Source organism: Podarcis bocagei (assembly GCF_964188305.1).
Source record: "Podarcis bocagei genome assembly, chromosome: 3".
Taxonomy (NCBI): Eukaryota; Metazoa; Chordata; class Lepidosauria; order Squamata; family Lacertidae; genus Podarcis; species Podarcis bocagei.
In genome coordinates, this window is record NC_138127.1 from 53,887,016 (window position 1) to 53,909,619 (window position 22,604).

Sequence of the window (22,604 nt, forward strand, 5' to 3'; positions counted from 1 at the left end):
TCAAGGAAGATCAAGAAGAAATGTCACCTGAATAATCCCTGTCACCATAGGAGCATTTCTTTGATATTAATTTTATTGTGAGAATTTTTTGCAAGCTGCTTTGAGAAACACTTGGAGTTATAAAGCAGGATATAACCAACACACATACTATTATTTTGATCCTATGGCTAATTAAACAATTTACAGGCTTTTAACCTGGAGGAGGGAGGTGTTGTTTTTGCCTGTTACAACGTTACATATTTTTGTGTTTTCGTATTGTAAACCACCTTGTGATCCTTGGATGGAGGGTGATTTAGAAATTAACTAACTAACTAATTAATTAAATGCTTTAACTGATTTTAATATTGTATTTTTATGTTGTTTTAGGCCACGCCTGGGACCATACAGTGAAGGTTGAGTAAGAAATCAAAGAAGGAGTACACCTCATATAAATTCTGCCAGAAAGAAAGAAAGAAGTTGGGATGAGCTGGAGGCAATGAGAAAGGCCTCCACTGCTGCCAAGTTAATAAATATTATCCAGACAGATTCCAGGAACTATCTCCCCATGACAGCTACAGTTGAAGTCTCCCTGCTCTGGCTTCGCCATATTGGCCCAGCAGTCTGCTTTCCAGGCTTGAATATTCTGGACTTCATAAATCTTTAGAACAATTTAGATAGTCCAGAGTTCTGATACAAGTAGGACTAAAAGGTAAATGGGGAGTTCATTTATTCCAGGCTGAATACAAAGTAGAAGGATGCATGAGACACACCAAGGAGAGACATGCTCCTTCCTAGGCAATGATATTAATACCTGGGATGCTTAAGAATGTATATCTGTAGTTTTAACTTGGGGGGAAATGCCACATGAAATGTTGCTGTGGTGAAGTGGAACAGATCTTGATACACTATATGCCAATAAGACTTAACAGACTCAGAAGAGTCAGCAATGAAATGTTGCTCATCTGCTTTGGCCATAAATCTCCCTCCTATTTATATATGTAGAAATAAAGTGTTTTGTTGAAGCAGATCACAAAATGGAATGCAAGGCAGGAGGAGTCTGTAGCCAAGCATACCAACTCAATTTAAGAGCATTAAATACCATAGGGCAGGGGTCAGCAGGGGCCTGGTCCACTGTCCCTCAGACCTTGGGGGGGGCAGACAATATTGGGGGGGGGGAGGGAAATGAACAAATTCCTGTGCTCAACAAATAACCCAGAGATTCGTTTTAAATAAAAGGACACATTCTACTCATGCAAAGACACACTGATTCCTGGACCGTCCGCAGGCCAGATTGAGAAGGTGATTGGGCCGCATCCGGCCCCCAGGCCTTAGGTTGCCTACCCCTGCCATAGGATGTTAATAGTCTCATGGAGCTTCAGATAACTGCTGAAGATGGTGCATATTACTTGTGAAGCTGCAAGAATAAACCACCCTTTTCCCATTCATAAGCATTTGTTTTTTAAACCCTCTGAACTTTTGACTGAGCAATTTTCTATATCACAAACTGACTTTATTCAACAGTAAAATAAAAAGTGGAAATTATTATCCCCGTGATTTTCTTACTTAAAATGATCTACACTTAACTTTTCAACTGCTTCATGACTCCCATCTATCAATAACCACCCAAGGAAGAATATTATAAAATGCAGGTGTTAGTGTTAGTAAATGGAAAAAGTATTCATTGGAAGATTAATGAGCCCTGAGGGGTCTATTTCAGACTAATGAGATATGCTGCACCTTGGCAGCCCACCTGGAAATCTTTGTAGTCTATTGTCTCGAAATGACTGTTCCATTCAAGTAGATATGGGGGAGTTTGCAAATAAACATTTTCTTGCCTGTTTAAGGAAACTTGCAAAACCCCCACCCCCACCTCAAAATACTAATCTGCATTTGTTTCCATCTGGTTGGTGGCTAAACACAGAGAAGCACATCTACTCTTGGAATTAATTACCCAGTAAATGATCACATAATCACTGAGTAATACGGACTATCCCTGCTTTAGATACTTACATTCTGCCTGTACAGGGATCCCCACATTTGAAAAGCACACGCAGTGAAAGCAAAACACAAAATTATGAATCTGCATGATGCGTTCTAAAAATGGAGGCAACAGCAAAGTTTTGGCCCTACTCATTCCAGGGCCGGCTCAAGACATCCTGGCATCTGAAGCGAACCTCAAAATGGTACCCTGTGAGTACCATGATGCCTTGATTACTGGGAAGTTATGAGTTGGGTTTTATTGTTTTGTTTTCAATAGTGTGAACTGCTTTGGTGTTTTCTCTGTAGAGGAAAAGTGATATAGAAACATTTTAAATAAATAAATGTCGCGAGGACAATGTACTCCCTCCAGCAACAGAGGCAAAATGTCATTGGATACCAGTTGCTGGGAATCACAAGCAGGGACGGTGCTGTTATTCTCATGTCCTACTTGTCGATTTCCCGTAGACGCCTGGTAGTCCACTGTGAAAACAGGATGTTGGACTGGATAGGGCTTTGGTTTGATAAAGCAGGGCTCATCTTATGCTCTTATGATTAGCGATTAGAGGCCTCAGGCCCAAACTGCACCCCCCCCCCCCCCGGTATATCAGCTGAGCTGTAGCCCAGGGCACCAACACAGAGAAAGAATGGTGACTGCATCAAGGGAACTTGCTGTCCTCTGGCCTACAACTCACTACCTCTTTCTTTCAGTAGCTTTCTCAAAAAGGAGTACGATAAAAACTCTCAATAATATTTATGGGGGGGCAATCAAAAAGGAGGAAAAAGTTTGTCAGGTCTTACATCCTAGTCCTTCCTACAAGTTCTCATATGATGGGGATGGGGGGTGGGAAACTGATGGGAAGGAATGATCTTGCAGACATGTTGGAAGCAGGCAGACTGACTGCTGTTAGCGGCCTTGAAGTTAGAATGAAATTAACAAGCACTTCACTATGTCAAAAGATGTGGAAGAGGTTAATGCCTGTTAAATAGCACTACGGGAGAGGGAAATAATTTCTGTCCTTGGAATGGGACAGTGGTTGAGGTTCAATAATATGAGGCTGCTTTATTCACTGCTGTTATGCAAAAAATAATAATCAACCGTTAAGTTTTAATATTACATTTTAATATGGCTTTATATTGCTGTTTATAAGCCATGTGGTGAAATATGAAACTGAGAACAAACAGCAGCCTGCTTTGGCTTATGCTAGCATACCTGAGCTGCAAGCAACTCACTAGATTATGGAGTCACTTCTGTGAACAGGAGACTTTCTCTATGTAGAAAGGTAACTCTGGATACAACCCTGTATCTTTAATTTGTTATTACTGTAAATTTATCCACTGCCAGCTTATTCTTGAATTTAATGAGGATGGAGGCGCCAGTGATTTCCTTATCTTCCTTAAACACAAGGGGGTTGAATTAGGAGAGGGTGTTGGCAGCAGAATGACCCAATATCCGAACACTATAAAACCAAATTTAGCACCAGCAAAGTCTGGCATTACTGACAATTGCACAAGCCAAGCACCTGCCATCCCGAGCTCTACCTGGATGCGAAGTTATTTAAGGACAGAAATCCATTATTTAGAGGAAACTGCTATCAACTGGGCTCAGTGAATAGGGGGGTGGAATAGGTTATAGAAGAAGATTGGTTCAAAATTGTTGCAGCATTGTGAGAAAAAAGAATGTGCTAGTGTTGGAAGTGCTAGAGCCATCCTGGGATGCATTTGATTCAACAAAAGCAAAGTGGGTTTTTGTACACCTGCCTCAAATTTATTTATTTTTAAAAACAAACTTCTGGCAGAATTGTAGCAATGCTAAGCCATGTGCTACATGCTGTGAAAGGCTTGTTCTTTTCTCTAAACCACAAGGAAATAAGGCTGCCTGGGAAGGCTTTAGTAACTATTTGGCTGTGATAACTGTTATTTGCTTTCAGCATATAACAGTGTATTTAGCCAAGAGACGTCCGCACTGTGGTCTGACGGCGAGAATGTCGGACTAAAACTCGTCCATACTTCCGCTTGCCCCATGCCTTGAAATAATGGGTCTGAGAGGTTTTCTGGCTTTATTGTGCTTTCTATACACAGTTTGCCCCGCTGCTTCCCCTGGGAAAACCTACTCTTTAGCCTCCCTGCAAGGAAGAAGGGGTGAGTGAAGATCTACGTCAGGAGGGAAGAAAGAATGACATTGGGATCCGCAGCCCCTGCGGATTTTTGCCGCCTGAGGCGGTCACCTCACCTGGCCTCATGGGTGGGCCGGCCCTGCAAGAGAGCCACATGTAGGATACTAGTGGGTGACAGTCAGTGGAATGCCCCAAAACAGGGGATTCTGAGGGCAGGGAGGGACTGAGCTGGGAGTGGATTTGTTGGTTCCCAAGCTGACCCCAATGCCCTCAGGTGACGGCATCAGGCCCATTGTGGGCCTGACTTCCATTTTGGCCACCATGCACAGTGGATGCAGTACTAGTGACCCTTCTGGTGGCCAGGGTTAGAATGGAAGTCTAAGCTCCCTGAGTGACCCTCAGCTATTTTACAGGACTGTTGTGAGGGGGGAAATGGGGGTGGGGGGCAGAACCCGTATAGCACCTTGAGCTCTTTGGGGGAAACATGGGACAACAATTTAATTAATAAATGGTGAAGGAGTGTTTTGCATTTATTGTCTCGTATGACTGATCTCACAACAGGCCCCCTGCAAGAATACCGAGTGGAGAAGAAATGTACAGGGCTTTACTGCAGATTACTTATCAGAGTGGCATCTTGCGAACTGGATAGGGCGACACTTGCACAAGCCATTTAGCAAACAGAAGCTAGCTAATTACTATAACACATACCAAATGAGGCGGCGGCAGCTGATCGGAATATGGAGGGGGTGGCGTCTCCACGTTTATTTCTAGATCTTCATGCTCGCTCTCGCTATAGCACTCTGAAGCAAGAACACAACAGTTGAAGTGCATTAGACGTGCCAATTATAGCACTGGAAACAAAAGTAAACTTATTTCAGGTAACCTGAACTGAAAGCAAAACATACCGACTCTGACTCAGTCAGGGTCATCTGTATGCAAAACAAAGGGTATTTTCTGACATTTCTAATTAGCAGAATCTCTCTTTATCTTTTCATCTTTCCACAGCGTTGCATGAAAAAAGAACGAGGAGGCAGAGGAGGAAGAAGACAAAGGCTTTAAAAAAAGCTCCAGGTTTACAAAGTTTCTCGCAGTCAGAGATAAGGGACAAGCAGAGGGTGAGCTACTGTTTAGAAAGGCAGCAAAAAGCTGCAGTACCCAAAAAAACCCTCTAACCACTGATGAAACAGGCCTCTCAGAACAAGGTTGCTCTGCAGGAAATAAACTATAACTTTATATCTAATTCTATGAAAAATGAATTGATGCTCACACATTCTGAATGGACAGTCATGGCAAAAAAGTGGTATCATAGTGCTTTAAATGTATGGCAGGAATGTCGCTATATATAAATACATAAACTTCTGCTTCAGATCAGACTTAAGAGGGAAGTGAAACTCTTAGTTGCTACTGGTGGGAGGTTGGGACATTCCTTGTCTTGTTTCATGCACTGAAATAGGATGTCTGGCCCTTGCAGGGAGACCCAGCTTCAGTGCTGTGGAGCTCTAGGAAATTTTGCTTCTGCCAAGGAGAGCTGGGAGTGCTCCATTTGAAAACCTGGAGAGCCTCTGTCAGTCACTGTAGACAATACTAAGCTTAATGACCCAATGGCATGACTCAGGATAAGGCCTCTGTTCCTAAGATGTTCCCCTCTCTTTTCTGCATCTATGTGCCTAGACAGAATAAGAGCTTTAGACTAGAACAGCCTTGGCCTTTTTGTCCTCCTTCCCAGTACAAAATGCATCTTTTGGATATCGTTGCAAAGCTCATAACTACTAATCTAATCTAATCATATATATTTTTAAAAAGTTGGCATCTAGCTCTAGCTGAACATTCATCTCTGAGTATTTTGAATATATTGAATGCCATATGTGTTATCCCTGGAAAACTCCTCAGGTACAAAGGTGTAGAACAATCCCATTCAAAATATTGCATTTGAGCATACCTTCTTCACTCTTTTTATTGGCTTGTTTGTCAAGGACAGCTGTACCTAATTTCTTCAGCCATCTGAAAAAATAAAAGCAAGCACAGACATTTGTATGGAATAGAAATAGCCAAGCTGAGAGAAAACAGGTTTGGTAGTTACCAAGTCACTTCTCATCTTCAACTGAGGGTGAAATCCAATGTGTGCCTTTGCAATCATGAAAGGGTTCTGGGAGATGAGAGGAAGCAATTTTTGCCCACTCCTCCTTCCCCCAAAGTCCCTGAAAATAGGCTCCAGAGAATTTGGTAGCCTTCCAGAACAGGGAAGGAGGCAAGGATTGCCTTGCTTCCTCTTCCATTAGCAGCTCAAAAACTCTTCAGTCAGTATAAGGGACACCAACTAGATTCCACCCTGAGAATTTTGATAACAGTACAATAAACCATGGGTGGCTAACCTGTAGTTCTCCAAATTATATTGGCCTACAACTGTCATCACCCCTGGCCATTGGCCATGCTGTCTGGGGCTGATGTGAATAAGAGTTCGATAACACCTGGAAGGCACTACACTGCTACCTCTGCAATAAACTAAACCCAAGCAAACCATGAATCAAGTACAGCACCTATTACAATTATTGAGTGAGAATGATTGAAGATATCTCCTCCTGTTACCTGCTGAGTATCACAACACAAGCCATCAAGCATCAGCCATTATGGTACATCACATTCAACCTGCTCTCTGCCATTCATGTGCATGCTGCATGCTGGCCCACTTTGCTTTCAGCTGATGGCACACTGTAAGGTGAACAGTCACAGAAATCCTTCCATCAGCTGCATACTTTATGGTTGGGCAATCTTTTATGAGCACTCAAGAGACAGAGGCTACCATCTCCCATAACAACTAAGGAAACAACAAAGAGATGGTTCTTTTTTGTCATAAGAAAAAAGGAAGCAAAACTTTTGATTTTACTTACATGTTCATTTCCTCCGCATTTTCTGCTGCAAAATAAAATGTCTTGATCTGTGGATGGATGATCTTCATAGCACTTCCAAAACAAAAACAAAAACATATATTCATATATATGGGAAACACTAGATTTAAAAAGTGAGTACGTGGGTCAGTTTACCAAAGACTTTATGATCCCAAAATATTTTTTAAAAACCACTTAGCCTGAAGTAGGAGTAGGTTCCACTGATCAGGCACACTTAGAACTGTGTAAACCTCAAACTACAGAGTGCGTGTTCACATAGAAACAATAGAATGGGCACATTCATCTCTCTTTGACAGCCCTCACAAGGAGATGAATGCTTATATATTTACCACAGATATGCATGTTCTTTCTCAAGTGCTTTAAAAAGGACTGTGTCATGGGGGGTGTTTGGAACTTTGCATATATATGTTTCTTTTTCAAACAAGACAGGACATAATTAAAAGAGGTGAGCTGTGATTAGATTTATTTGATTGATTGATTGATTGATTGATTGATTGGATTTCTTATCCACCCTTCACCCTAAGGTTCCAGGGTGGAGTACAACAATGGAATACATAGTTATTATTTTAATTTTAAACAGGTAAAAAAAGGATAAAATTATAAAAACTGGTGAAACCATTTGGATGAGAACAGACCAGTACAGGTTCATATATACTTTAATGGTCAAAGGCCAGGGTAAAGAGGGGCATCGTCAGCATATGGCAAAAGCTTTACAATGCAGATGCTAGACGAGGCTCTATGAGGAGAGAGCTCCATAGTTTAGGGGCTAGATTCAGGTAGGTAGACGTGTTGGTCTGACGCAGTCAAAATAAATAATAAAAAATTGTCCTGTAGTGCCTTAGAGACCAACTAAGTATGTTCTGGGTATAAGCTGTTCTGGGTATGTGCATGCACACTGCTTCAGATTTTCGTGCATGCACACGAACATACTTAGTTGGTCTCTAAGGCGCTACTGGACAATTTATTTTACTTAGTCAGTCTAGGGGCTGCCATTGGGAAAGCCTTGTCCTGAGCCAACACTCCTTGCACTTTTGAGGATGATGCAACTCCCGAGACAGTCCTCTCTGCTGACCTTAATGCATTATTAGAGGGTCGGTGGGGATGGAGACAATCTTTCAGATATGTAGAATAAATGGTCTCAGCTCTGCAGTAGAGGTTGCAATAAGCCTTAAAGTACAAGAGTATCTACATAACTACTTCAAAACAATGAGTTTATATTTAACTAAGGAAAGCCGGCTGCCCTTCACATAAGATTTCAGACCAATGAGACAGTAGGGAAGTCATTTTTAAGGCTGTGATATCTCAGTACTAAGTGCTACCCTCCCTTGGAAGGAAAACCAAGCAAGATCCTAATTACATTTTCACAGGCAGGATTAAACTGAGCAGCGGAAATCCTTGCTCAACAGGTATTTCCTCCTCCTTCCTCCCATGTGCCCCCTAAAATTGTTTTAGGGGGATAAGGAGACAATCTCCCGCCCCGAGCCATGCACAGGGGGAGGAGGAAGGGATCATTCCATCTAGCAAGTGGCAATACTTGTAGATGGAACAACTGGAAGAACATGATATTGAATTCCAGCCCAAGGATTTCCAGTAACATATTAAGCTCCCATAAATTCCACCCGCATTCATCTCAATGGAGTCTATCAGTTTGAAATATTGGCAATGCTCTAAGGACAACAATGATTGGAGGCCTGTTGAGTTTATGTCCTGATGGACAGTTCTATTTACATAAATATCTATGATAAGCAGAACTAGCTGAGCCCTAGGTATGATCCAGCAGGGATCTTCTTGTGTTCACATTTCAGCTTGTAAAATTTCACTTTCTCAAGGCTCCAAGTTGAATGAAAGACTTACTACTTTTTCTTGCATTCTGTCGCTTGATTCACTGTGAATTCTGGAAGGCTGAGGAACCCTTCAGCTTTCTCTGCCTGTGACAAAATAAGCCGGCAATATTAAAGTATGCTACATAATTTATTGAAATTAGACATTGGAAATTAACTGGATTTCAGAAAGCTTTTCAGATTACAGAAATAATTTCTAATAACTTGAGATCTAAATTGTAATGCACAGTAGATAAGAAGAGCAATTTATACCTTTCTTGGGCATATATGTGGAGAAGCAGGTAGGCAGTAGTGCATGGTGGAACAAAAATTCAGGGCTTTTGCTGCAGTCCCATGCTCAGATGTTTACTAACCAAGTCATCCATTTGCATTGGACTGCAGTAAATTTTATCTCATTAGCAACCACACTCTGTATTCTGAACAGCTGCAAAAAACAATGGACTCATCTCGGGTAGGGTGGTTTCTTCACACTCTCTCCTCCAAACAAACAAGCAAGAGGCATTATGAGATTTCAAGAGAACATTCCAGCCAGGTGTGCTCAGAAGTATAAATTTCAAAGTGGGAAACTTCATTTAATTAGGTCTCTCCAGGCTGCATCCAATGTGATATTGCATTAGTGGAAAGTGCTTTTGATCATGCAACTCCAGGCATCCAACATTTCACTGATTTTCCCCCTTCCCCGTGAAAAGATGCTCCTGAGGTCTGGTGGGTCTTCCAGAACATGATGGGATGTGGCATGGAGGACTGCAGTGGGTGGGGAAATGGGGTGCTCTGACTTGTACAGGCAGAAGCACCTCCTACCATGGCAAATCGGTTATTTCAGGAGTGGGGAACCTTTTACAGCCTAATAGGCACATTTCATCATGTGTACCTTCCAGGGGCAGGTACTAGCTGGAAGCAAAGGGAAGGTGGGACAACAGGTTAGTGGTTTTAGGAAAACAAACCAGGTAAGCAAGAAGCAGGATCTCAGTTCAAGGACACATTCCAGATAAGGGACAGTGAGGCTTCTGAAGGGGCATATTCTGAAGAGAGTCCCAAAAGCTAAGGCGGCAACTCTGTAGTGCTGCATCTGGCCCCCAGGTCTGTAGTTTCCCACCCTTGCATTAGCACCCTTCCTTCATGTTTTATTTAAACAGATTTGGGTTAAAAAATAAACAAACCAGTCCTCCCTTGTTTTCTCCCTGCCTGTCCCACACCCATCATTTTTGATCAACATGCCAATGGAGAAGTAGCCCCCATGTGTTTGGGTAATTGTTTGAGGGGTCCAAATATAGGCAGAATTCATTTCAAATGCTAACATCCTTATATTCTCTCAAAGCTCACTGGTGGACTACGAGACACACTGCACCAGCCTGTTGTTGCTATGTTACGGTTCCTTGCATCAGGGCAGCTCAAGTTTTTTTGGCTGAAACAGAATTCGCACTTCATAAATATATAACCCATCGCAAAGAAGTACGAGTGTTCCAGGCAAGCAAGATGACCACCATTTATTTGAGCAGAGTTTCTACCCACGCACAGATGCGTGAATGCCTTGCCTCCAAAAACTAAAATGTCTGCTTAGAATCTGAGCTGCACCATCTGTAGGTGAAGGCGAAAGGGATTTTCCCCAGGACCCTCACAAAACGGTAACCTCGACTTCCCTAAAAACACAGAAAACAGCAGATGTTGAGTGATGCTAAGGAACCTCTGTCTGCAGAGGAAGCTTTTGAACTTTTAAACCAAGGATGAAAACAGTCATTTCAAGAGGGCTAAAGGCAAGTGGCCTGCTGGAGTGAGAGTTTACTGAAAAGCAAGGCTTAAAAAGTGATAACCTTCCACTGCCCACTCCCAGCTTCTGATACTTGGCTGTACACCATAACTCAGCAGTGTGGAACCAGGTGCCTTCCAGATGTTGTTAGACTCCAGTTCCATCAGTCCCAGCCAGCATGGGCAGTAGGCAGGGATGATGGGAGTTGCAGTTAAAAAAAATCTGGAAAGCCACATGTTCTGTATCCATGCTATTTATGAACACAGAGGTTGTTACATTTGGCTAATATGAAAGGACTATTAATGTCCATGTTATACCCTCTCATTTCCTTAGTCCACTAGTGAAAAAGGTTTTGGAGGTTTGCCAGCCATTAACCGCCCTGAAAAACTTGTTTGATCAGAAAGTGATGGTGCTCAAAAGAAATAAGCACACACACACACACACCATGCACAACAATGGCTCCCATCCCCTTTCAGCTCCCTGCAGGACCAAACTCCAGCCTGCAGGGCTCCACACAAAAGAAACTTTCTTTGTCAGCAAAATGACAGTCCCAACATCTATTCTGGAAGGGAAACCCAAATCAGAGCTTCAAAGTGGGGTGTGGGAAATCTCTTCTTTGATGCAAGGATGCTCTGGGCTGAGTCAAATTCTGGGGACCTCAGGCAGTGTGCAGCAAAACATTTGCCTAGTCACACTTTGTAAATGTATGCCTCTTGTACACAAGGGATATTCATGGGCTCAGAATGTTTTTTATGTTCCAAGTCTTTGCTTTGTACCAGCTTTAGAGGGCTTGAGGTCAGCCAGCTGAAGGAAGAAATTCACTCTTTTCCACAGTGTAATTATAAGGTGGGAGACAAGGGGATTCTCTGTGCGTGGCTTATTCCTTAAGTGTCACATGTCTCAGTTTACAGGGTTTTCTTTTTCTCAGATATACACTTTTTACTTGTCATTTTATAAGCAGCGTATCTTGTGGACAGGTGATATGTGGGGAGGTGTTCATCCCCCGGTGTTAATGCAGCAACAGGCCCTCGGTAATGGTACCCACTCATTGGAATGCCTTCCCTTGGGAAATTCAGGAGGCAGAGACAGCAGCCTCTTAAAAACTTATATGCTTTCCTGGACAAAATAGAGATTGAAAAATTAACAGTCAATTCTGTATTTTGTACACTGCACAGTTTTGTTCTGTTTTTAGCCTTTTTAAAGGAAATGCTATTGTTTGTATGGTTTTTACATAAATCGCTTAGAGATTTTTATTATGTTAAACTTATATCATATTTTATGATATTATACATTTTTGTAAATAAGTAAATAGCATGGCTCCATTTGTTGATCTGAGCAAATCTGGAGCCCAGAGATGTGGCTGCCAGGATCCTCTTCAGTGCAAAACCTAAGCAGTTCACTTGGAAGAAAGTTCCACTGTGTACAAAGGGACTTACTCCTAGAAAGGTTTGAACCCTTAGACCCCAACCTACCGTACTTCTTGCTGAACCTCTGTGGGAGGTCAAGGGCAATCTGCTCTCCAGCTCCAAACATTTGAAGAAGGGAGAGGAGACTGGAGCTTTAGGAGTGCGCATCTGAGGCATTCATGGTGCCTTGCACATCTATTGTCAATACAGTCAGTCCCAACTGTTTCCTCCAGAACTGGAGGGAACAACAGGGTCGTTTGGAGGGTGGGCAGCCATTGTATGAGTACCTCAGCTACCCACTGCCAAAAACATCCGTCCAAACTTTCCTTTCTAATTTGGAACTGGAGGGGGCTCTATCTTGCCAGTGATCTTCCTTGTCATAGTGCTGAGGCTGTTGGATACTCTTAGAAGCTGCCAAGAGCAATGTTGGGGTCATGAGCTCATTCAAACTGTGCACTCTGTCCTTAAGGGAGGGTGTGACGTGACCCCCAACCATTACAAGCAACTCACATTCTCCAATGCCAACTGGACCTTCCATTGATTTCCCCAGTCTTATTTAGATTGAACTTGAATTTGTGATTTGATTTGATTTGATTTGATTTGTTTAGTTAATTTATTTAACCCACTTCTGTCCTGCCTATCAGTAGGACTTCCAGGACAGTTTATAACAAAAACTTAAACAACTGAAAACAGCAATTAAAAACAACTAAGACCACAGTAAAATGAAAGACCATCAGCCACCAGGAGGTTAAATCATATTTTGTTGTATCCTACCAAAAAACAGGCAATTCCTTTTGGGTAGGGCAGCATTGCCCTAGGACCATCTTTTGGTACCTTATTATGAGACAGGAGTAGAGCCATTCCCAACTCCTAATTGGAAGTCCAAAAAGATACTTTTTTTTAAATCAGAAGCTGCTGGTAGGTCCAGAGGAATCAAAATGACCACATTCCCCCTCTGTCCCATCCAAGTCCACTAAACCTATTACAGTCCCTAAAGGAGATTAAAATCCACAGACTGAAACTGATCTCCATACCCAGTTTCACCCAAGAGCAACTGGAGCTCTTCCACTATACTACAAGTTCAGCCACACTTCCCACCCAAAATGGAGGCCAGTACAATAAAACCTTCTTATAGCTTCTTTTGAGGGACAGGAATAATGCCCTCTTTCAATAAAATAGCACATCATGGACTAATCTGACCCATCTCCCTTAGCTACATCTTATTAAGTACAAATAGTAAGGATCAAACACACATATGTAGTAGGTAGAGAGCTCCTACGACTCCACATACTAACAACAACTGAAGTTTATCCAAGAAACCTTGAAGAACGGAAGCCAAGGACACTCCTGATATGGATTTAATAACCAATGAAGTGTTCAAGTCAGAGCGATTTTATCTACAAAGTACTTTGCAAACAGGTCACAATAGTTGTGACCTAGTGGTCCGTCCTGCTGATCTAGGGCCCTTTGGGCTGCAATACTACACCCATGAAGCTAGAAGTAAACTAAGTAGGACTTGGTGAGTGAGCATGCATAGGATGGTGCCATATGCCAATCAGTAATGTTCTGCCAAACGGTACAGCTCAGATGCAGTAGGAACAGAGCATCAAGGCTGAAATTGTAACCATGTCCACTCCAAAGCAAATCCACAAGAAATCAACAGAGCCCACTCACAGGTAAGTGGAGTTCTTCCACACTGCCAATCAACATGTGGAACCTTGTTGTTCATTTGAACTCATTCTGCATTACCCATGTGTGCTCCAACTGGGTTGTCCTTGTTGCTTTGTCACCCACAACTCTCTCTCCCACTCCCCACACTGCATCCCCCAGAACACCAGAGAGAAGCTTGGACTCTAACCTTTGACAGAGGCCATCTTGGAGCAATCTTGACAACTGCCTAAATTCTCCACCTGTTCCAGAAGTCCAGAATAGCTAGCAACATTAGCTAGAAATTGCAAGGGCAGTTACACACTGGCTCCTACAAAGCTGCACTAGAATCCTTCTTGCTCAAACGTCCCTCCTGTTGAATCGGAAACATGGAGGAAGCTTGGAGTATGGGGAAGTTAACTGGCATCTAGGTAAAAAGCAAAGGAAAGTGTCCACTTATCTTCCTATGGCCCCAAACTTCTCTCAAGCAACCTGTTTATCCAAAAACACTCTGTCCAGCTAACATGTTTCAAAACAGAAGGGCTTTGTTCCAAACAATGAAGTGAAAATTAAAATAACTTATTCCCTTCCTGTGATTGTCTAAACACACTAAACTGATAGATTCTTGAATTACACATGATAAAATGGCTTAGGAACACTGAATCTTCCCTTAATATACCTGGAGAAACTAAGAGGTTAGCATGCTTACCACTTGATTGCTGTACCAGTATAATGACGAACACTTCAGGACACACCAGAACTTTTTCCATTTGTTGCCAATAAAGCCCCCTTTCTCTTTCTTCTTGTATAGCCATCCCTGGCAATCAGCTAGCCCCAAGTCCTTGCATGATATCCTTCGACGGCTCATTGTACAAATTCCTGTGCGAAAAAACAAAGTGCCACCTTTAAACTGGCATGCAGGGAATGCCAGCATTTTCTTTTGAAATACAACCCAGAATTATTTCTGTATGGACAGTTAGCAAAGATAAATTAGTCAAAATGAAGCTTTAAGAATCCATAATGATAGAGAACATTGTGCCAGTGAAACAGAATGCAGATTTAAATGTATTACTAGATTTTTCCATGTGTGCATGTGTGATCATAAATATATACAACTGTTAAAATAAATACGCTTCCAAACTGATACGTTAGAAAATTATATTTTCATGACAGTCAGTACAGACTAGCAATGAATTAAGCAGAACAGTTTCTCTCACACACACACACACAGAGCTTTGACATACCGAAGCAGCTTAGTCCAAATGAAGAGTGTGTCATTATCTTCCCCACTGAATCAATGTAAAAACTAAGCAGAATAACAGCGTGCTCAACACCAAACAAACAATACAACAAAAACCGTCCTCCTCGCGTGAGCAAAATTTTAACACTAAACAAAAGCAGGAACAAAAGGAAGACCTTGTTACCTTGATTTTTCTTCCTTGTCTTCTGACGCAAAGGAACCTGCAAGAAATGCAGGAAGGAAAGAAAAGAGGAAATTTCAGATGGTGTTGCAATATTTTTCAGAAAGGGAGGGGGACTCTGGAGGAGGAGGAGGAAGAAGAGGAGGAGGTAGCAGACAGTCCCAGCACAGAATGGAATCTTTCAAACAAACACACACAGAGAGAGCTAATGGGGAAGCAAGTAGCTGAAGCATAAAATACTGTAATTAAAATTGATTAATTGTGAAGCTCCATGAGAGCAAGTACAGCACTTTTGTGCCTCTGCAACTAAAGCTTCCTGTTTCACACCCGCAGACAGCTATGCTGTGTAGGGGTAGCTCAAACCAGAAACAAAAATCTTCAGCCGAAGCTTCAGTGCCCTGTATCAGCTGCTAGACAAGCTCTCCAGCACTCAAAGGGCATACTGAACATCGGTACAACAATCGCTACCCTCACCGCACACTGCGGTCGCTACAATAGAACAAGTTTGCAGAGGATCAAAGGAGGGTACACTAGTTCAGTTCACAACTTAGTCAATTTAATCCTGCTGAATTCAAGGAGATTTAAGGCTCGAGTCACATATACACACATACCAGCCAGTGACTTAGTGCCTGATGACTCACAGCTGAACGTTAAGAATTGCCTCTCATGGAAACAGCAGCTATGAAAGGAGAACTTGACCAGCGACGGCTGTTTCACACAGGAAACCTGGCATCTGATGTGTGACACATGTTCACCTGTATTCCTGCCTTCATATTTCAAAAGGCCATGTCTGCAAAGCTTTGGGTCCCCTATCCAGCCGTTGTGAAAAGAAGGGGCAAAATAAAACATCCAAGGCAAAAATGAGGAAGGTATTGGTCAGGCAAAATAGGGACTGAAGCCTGTTAATTTCTTCTGCCCCTCAGAACCAGTAGTTCTCTGCTGCTCTTCAGGTTCCACTGTAGTGATGCCTCACCTCACAATAAACATGTTCATCCTAATGTCCAGTTCACATAAGTAACTTTGGCACATGTTATGACTAGCTCAGGACCTATCCAAACTTCACCCAGCCCCATCCTGAGGATTGTTCAGGGGTAGGATACAGAGGTTCCAGTAAGGTCTGGCCTAGCTACTTATTTTAAAAGGTCGGACCAGCTGACCTGGTTATCATCATCTCAGGGTCTTGGTACTCAACCTCTTACTTATGTTGGGTTAACAGAAAACAATAGAAATGGAACCTTCTGCACGTAATGTAGTTACCCTGTCACTGAACTACTGCCCTTCCCAAGCGAATCAACCAATGAACTAACAACCAAGTTAAAAATCCAACAAGAGGAAACATAACAAAAAACAAGAAAATTTAGACTCATAGAAGAGCCCTATAAGTTATCTGAACTTGTACCAAACAGCCAGAATGAAAGAGATTGAATGAACTTTCCCAGAAGGGAATTCAAGAATTTTGGTGCCACTACGGAAAAGACCCTGCCCAAAGCAGACCCCCTCCTCACACACCTGTATTTCAGATATCGATAGGAACAGAATCAAGGTCTCCAATCAAGATGGAAAAATATGGGTAGTTAGAACCAGCTCTATAATCAGAATCCTTCAGGCTTGACCGAGTTGTGGACCTAGCCGTACAATCTTATTCATCACTATTGAGTTCAGTGAATAAGTGAGTTTAGGACTGCAGGTTTGTGTGACAAGGGGAAATGTGATGTCACAAAATCTATGCTGAAATGACAATGCTACATCATTATCATGCTGGTGGTGAGTAAACATCCTACAGTTTCATCATGGGTTTAACTCATCCACAGGGCTTAATTTTGCAACATCATGGCAGGAAATGGTTCTTTTTTCCAATTTCAAAACAAACTAGTGGCCGCCCTGTACAAATGCACTAGTGGTTAGCACTGGGATAAGCTAGCATAGCGCATTTTTTTTCTATTTCCAATGTTCTGGCTGTGCATGCAGTCCAAATGGCTTCACCCATGCACAAGGCTTGGAAGGAATCCCAGGGTTTGCAGAAGCATCAAAAAAACCTTAGAAAAATACTGAGGGTTGAAACCTCCCACAAACAGCTTAGTGAAGACTGAGCACACTCAGTAAAGGAATGATTAGTGCTTGTTATGTGACAAAAAAAGAGAATAGTGAATAGTGTAACTCCACATTGCAACATTGTGCTGCATGTTCCATTTGTTTCATTAAATAAACTTTGGGAAAAGAGGGGAGACATACACACAAACAAACAAACAAACAAACAAACAAACAAACAAACACACACTCATTCAATTCCATTATAGAATTGAGAAAGTACAAACCAGGAATTAAGCTCCAAACATGTATTGTCCCTACTGGAACATTTGATTTAAATGTTGTTTAAGTTGCAGCATGACATTTGTTCATAACCACAACGGAATAAATATCCAGTCCCCTTAAAAGTATGACCAACATTGTGTTGTGCCTGTAAATTTCAGATCTCCAATCCTCACCTATGTGAAGAAGTCTCAATAAGTTCTTCACCAACAAAAATTGACCCAAGAAACTGTTGCAGAGAAATCAGCAAGCTACTTTTTGTTACAAGATTACAAATAAAGAACTGATCTATATAGTAGATAGAAGTGAAATATCACATGTTTTGATTTTTACACAGGTTCCTTGTACACAGAAAAGTAGCATTTTGAGGAGAAAGGTTCCAGCCCAGGATTCTTCCTGAGGTGCTGGATTTCTGAGATGCAGGCAGGGCTTTTACAAGAGGAAACACGAGGCATCACATATGAAACATCCCTTCTTCTGGATATATGTTTTATGTACCTGACACAACACCTTGTTGTGGGGGCAGATTTCATATTGTTAGGATGTTCATGTGTCTTACTTTACAGAGGACAGTCTTCTATCTGAAGAACTGTCCTTGGAGAATCCTCTATTTGAAGGTCCAAGTAGAGTTTGAGATAGAGAACAATATGAGGGCAAGAGCCTTAACATTGCCCATTAATAGCAGGCTGCTCATGAGAACAAGTCATTTGGTCAGTCTTTCATGTGATGATGAGATGCATTATATTTCTATTTCAATTAGTTATAAATCTGCACATATACATAAAACTTTGGGTGTGCAACTTTTATGCAAATCTGTGTTGCCCTTTCCCCTCTTTCTGACGAGACATATTTTTTTGAATGTGTTCCAGGTGAATCAACGGGCCATAAGGCCTTATACCCCTCGACGTATTCTGCAAGTAGTTTTCCCAAAATGGATAGTATCACTTGTTCTCCATTAACAGTGACATTGTATACTTACAGGGGCTTTTCCATCAGCGGCCATACACAAAACCGAAATTGATGGGGAAGCTGGAAAAGAAAATGATACATAATAATTACATTTTAAATAACATTAACTGTAGAGAGAAAAAAATATCTCTCACCAAACAATCCTACAACACTGACTATGTAGTGGAGATAAATCACTACTTGATGCAGAGGAGAAGAAAGGGAAACACACAGCACAGTAAATTGCATGCAAATGGCAGACATTTCTCCAGCACACTGGGAAGCACCACCAAGGCCCCAGATTGGTGGACTGTGTTGGCAATTATACCAACAGGCTGCCCACAAGCAGAGGGAACCAATGAACTCGCAACAATCAAGATACACCTCAGCATACATCCCTGCATCACAACACCCTTACAACAGTGTCCGCAATCTGTCAGCCCCAGTGGCACAGCCAGCAATGACTCCACTGCTATAGGTATCTCTGTAGCCAGGGGGTTTGAAGTCCCCTACACTCCTCAAAACCACTATTTGGGTGACAAGAATGGAGAGCCCATTTGGGAGTGAGGTTTTCTGAAAAGCTCTACATCAAGCTAATCTGCACTGGTTTTTTTTTCTAATTCCTGTCTCATTCGTGAGGCTCAGTGAGAAGCATGATCCCTGTGCACTTCTGCTAAAAATACAAATAATTCTCACATATTACATGCATCATTGTAGACATTAAATCACACTATTATACACATTATATATCTATTCTGTGCATAAACAAGTTTCCTAAAGTAGCCAGCATATAAACAGAGCCATACAAAAATACATATAACTACAGTATATAAAAATATGGAGACAAGTAGACAGGTCGGAACAGTAACTTAAAGAGAAAAACAAGAAGCTAAAAACTGGGAATGGCAGGTGGGAACACAACAACCGCTGTTTCACTCCAGGGTTCTTTCACCAGTTCATGCCATAAAAAAACACTCTCCTTAGCTTTACAGCTTTAAAATGCTCACAAACTGTTCTGAGTTGACACGCAGTTAGACAGCTTATGTCCAAAAATGTTCAGAAGCGGGGGATTAAAATTAAGCTCTCCGATCCATATTTAAGTAATTATAGAAACGATTTGATTTTTTTCAGAATTTCTGATCCTCCACAAGATATTCTCCGAACATATCTTGGGAACTCTGAAAATAAATTCTACCCATGAGATGATTTGGAAAAACTCCTGGCCCACTTTATGGTAGGACGCCAGACTCCCACCTTTCCCCTCTTGCCCTTCCGTTGCCTTCTGATTTTATCCAGAAGCCTGGATCAGGGACTGAGAGGTTGATCTTCACCCTCCTCCTTGCTCCCACTCAACCCAGACTCGGACCTCTGCTTATCTGCTGATTGCCTAGCAACGCTCTGGCTGCCTCCCAACTCTTCCTCTCCTTGGGAGCTAATAGAGTCTTCTCCAGAAATGGGGGGTCGAACTGCCCTTTCTTGATTCTGACAGCTAGTTCTCATCTGCAGAGTCAGACCCTCGTTCATTTAGTTCAATCTCTGAGTCTAACTCATCTCCTGCGCTCTGGGGGGCCACGTTCCTGACACCTCCCCCCCCAAATCTGCTTAGAAGGATCAAGAGCAGGGCTTTTTTTCAGCCAGAACTCACTAGAACTCAGTTCCAGCATCTCTCAGGTGGGTGCCATTGCCATTATAAGAGAACAAGGGAGGTGTTTATGGTGAGTTCTGGCACCTCTTTTTCTGGAAAAATGGCACTGATCAAGGGAATCCCTCAACCAGTGAGTGAGGGGAGGGGCAAATGGTCCACCTGGCAAGCAGAAATGCTTGCACTGATGAAACCATCTCCACAGTGCCAATTCCACCCCCATTCCTTAATTCTAATTAGTACATGTCCATGCCTCTGAGTCAATGTTTGAGCATCTGGCTCTGGTTGGTGTACCTCTTGGGGTTTAAGTAAAAGACAAGCCTAAAGTCTTCCCACACCTCCTCTAAAACACTGTACATTTTCCAAGTATTGTTAAGTAATTAAGACATATTCATTCTGTTCTGGATGAGTAATGAAAAAGCATTAGGCTTCACTAGCCATTCAGTTCAGAGTCCCTCTTTTTTGTTCTTCCCAAAAAGCCAAAATAGTTCAAGCTGTTATAAAAGAAACAACAGTTTCTCTGCTTTGCTAACATGCATTCATGCAATTTGCCCTATCTTGTCTCGAGAAACAGCAATGGAGTGATCTGATGGGCTAGATGATCCTCGTAGTCCCTTCCAACTCTAAAATTCTATGATTCCTCTAGGAGTTTGTTCTTCAAAGCAGTTTCCCCAAATTAGAAGTTGCTGTCTGGAGCACATTTACCAGATACATGTCCCACTTAACTTCCCAGTAAAAGTAAGTGTGTGTGTGTGTGTGTGTGTGTGTGTGTGTGAGAGAGAGAGAGAGAGAGAGAGAGAGAGAGGGAGAATAAAGATCATCCATTGATGTACTATAGTTTTGGGTTGTTCCTATTATTCATAAAACATTTGTTTTTGTTCTTATTTGTCATTGGGATTTGTATTCTGACATGGAGGCTGCTTCTCTAAGTTTCCTTTTTTCTTAAAGGTGAAATGATCTCGCAAAGACACAGTGATATCCAACTATGCCATACTCAGAGCAGACCCATTTAATCTACTGACTGAAATTAGGGAAGTTTGTTGCTTTCAGTGGGTGGACTGTTGGATATCACCCAACATGTTTAGTATTGATCTCCTGCTGATCTTTAATAAATGATGTGAGGACTTAAGAGCAGTCTTGTTTCAATATTTAAATCTCCCAGTAGGGAGATCAATTGGGTATTCAATTAACTTTTTATTATGGGACAGGTCCCCCTCCCACTTTGAAAAAATGGCCTGTTTTGCCTTTAGAGCAGCAATTTTAAGGACAAAAAAGTGTCGGGATGATAAACTACATTCTTCAAGGGAGCAAACTCTTATCTGATAGTATGTCTGGTTTTAATATTTTTTTAACTGTGTAATATATTTTATTTTGTGTAGTTTATCTTTTGTAATGGCTTTGGCAAGAAGGAAGAGGAGGAGGAGGAGGAGGAGGAGGAGAGGCTTTTAAATTTTTTAGAAACTGTTGTAATAATTGAATTTATCCCTTCCATTGATCTGTTAGAGCTTGCCACCTCTCAGGATGGTGTTGCCTCTCTTAAGAAAGTGGCCCCTCTAGCTATAACTAAGGCATTTTCCACCATGAATATGGCTATATTAGCATAGAACTTATTTCTAGCCAGTTTGAACACTTTGAGCAAGGCTGGATTTCAGAAGCTCGAAGTTAACATATAGGGAATGATAAACAGTGAGTTAGAGGCAGACTTAGTCATGATTACAGGAGACCCTCTGAAACCAGGATTACAGGAGACCCTCTGGGACTTCAAGTTAGTCATGACTAAGAAGTTCTATTGGTTTCAATGGGTATTCTCTGTGACTTAAGACTGGCTCCAACCCATGTACTTTGAATACACCCATCACATTTTCATGCATGCCAACTAGAAGTCTGGAAATAGTTGCATTGAAGGGTGGAGTTAAAGTATGTTGAGTACATTTTTAAAATAATTTGTTCTTGAGGGGTTTCTTTCTATGCACAAACACCTCAATAATAAAAAAGGACTGTGGCCCACCTATAAGTCTGTTAGAATTTGTGAACTGAGATGTGCTATTCTTAATATGCATTTTGCTTTTAATAAGCTAAAGAACAACAAACACTCTAAAACAATAGACCAAAATGCTCACATTGTTGCCTTCAGCTATTGGAAACTAAAAATAAGGCAGATGTTTCTAAAAGTAGCTGCAAGGAGGAAATGAAAATGAGGAGGGATCCTATAAAAGAAAAGAAAAACCAATGCTGTTCAGAAATTATATTCCAAATGTAAACAAGCAGATAGGAAACACCTTTTTTCATCATGCAAATTATAAAGGAACATCAAACATTAAGCAGAAAACAATGAAACAGTATAACAAAAACAAAAATAGCATAACTAAATGGGCTACAACATATGAAGAAAAAAATGAGAGTCTGGGGAACTATGGTGAACAAACAAAAAAAAACCTTACTATTGGTAAAATAGTTGGTTATCAAATTTTAAAGGATGCAGCTGGATATACAGGTTCTTGAGAGAGGTAAGTCAATGCTATGCTAAGAAGATTGGGCATTGAAGTATAGCCACACACATTATGTAAAGAATGTATGGTGTGATGGGGGGGGAGCAGAACCTCAGATTTGTATTGATTGGGGGGGCATCTGCCCCCAGACTACACCCATGTTCATAGAGGACA

The 22,604-nt window shown here is 41.6% G+C and overlaps 1 protein-coding gene across 9 annotated transcripts in view; it reads right to left on the reverse strand.

The window, feature by feature from the left end:
• Positions 1–22,604, reverse strand: part of IPCEF1 (interaction protein for cytohesin exchange factors 1) — a 50,667-nt gene that overhangs the window by 5,128 nt on the left and 22,935 nt on the right. For 6 of the 9 annotated variants that reach the window (XM_081187451.1, XM_081187448.1, XM_081187449.1 and 3 more), the window contains exons 2-8: positions 18,331–18,380; positions 15,045–15,081; positions 14,330–14,499; positions 8,834–8,907; positions 6,962–7,033; positions 6,013–6,074; positions 4,782–4,873 (exon numbers count right to left, since the gene is read on the reverse strand). In XM_081187451.1, the coding sequence (XP_081043577.1) occupies positions 4,782–4,873; positions 6,013–6,074; positions 6,962–7,033; positions 8,834–8,907; positions 14,330–14,499; positions 15,045–15,081; positions 18,331–18,354 (531 nt within the window). In that variant the 5' untranslated portion in view covers positions 18,355–18,380. Of the gene's footprint in view, positions 1–4,781; positions 4,874–6,012; positions 6,075–6,961; positions 7,034–8,833; positions 8,908–14,329; positions 14,500–14,864; positions 15,017–15,044; positions 15,082–15,281; positions 15,432–15,515; positions 15,616–18,330; positions 18,381–22,604 lie in introns of those variants that run through there. The other 3 variants (XM_081187454.1, XM_081187455.1, XM_081187453.1) reach the window with 3 other exon arrangements.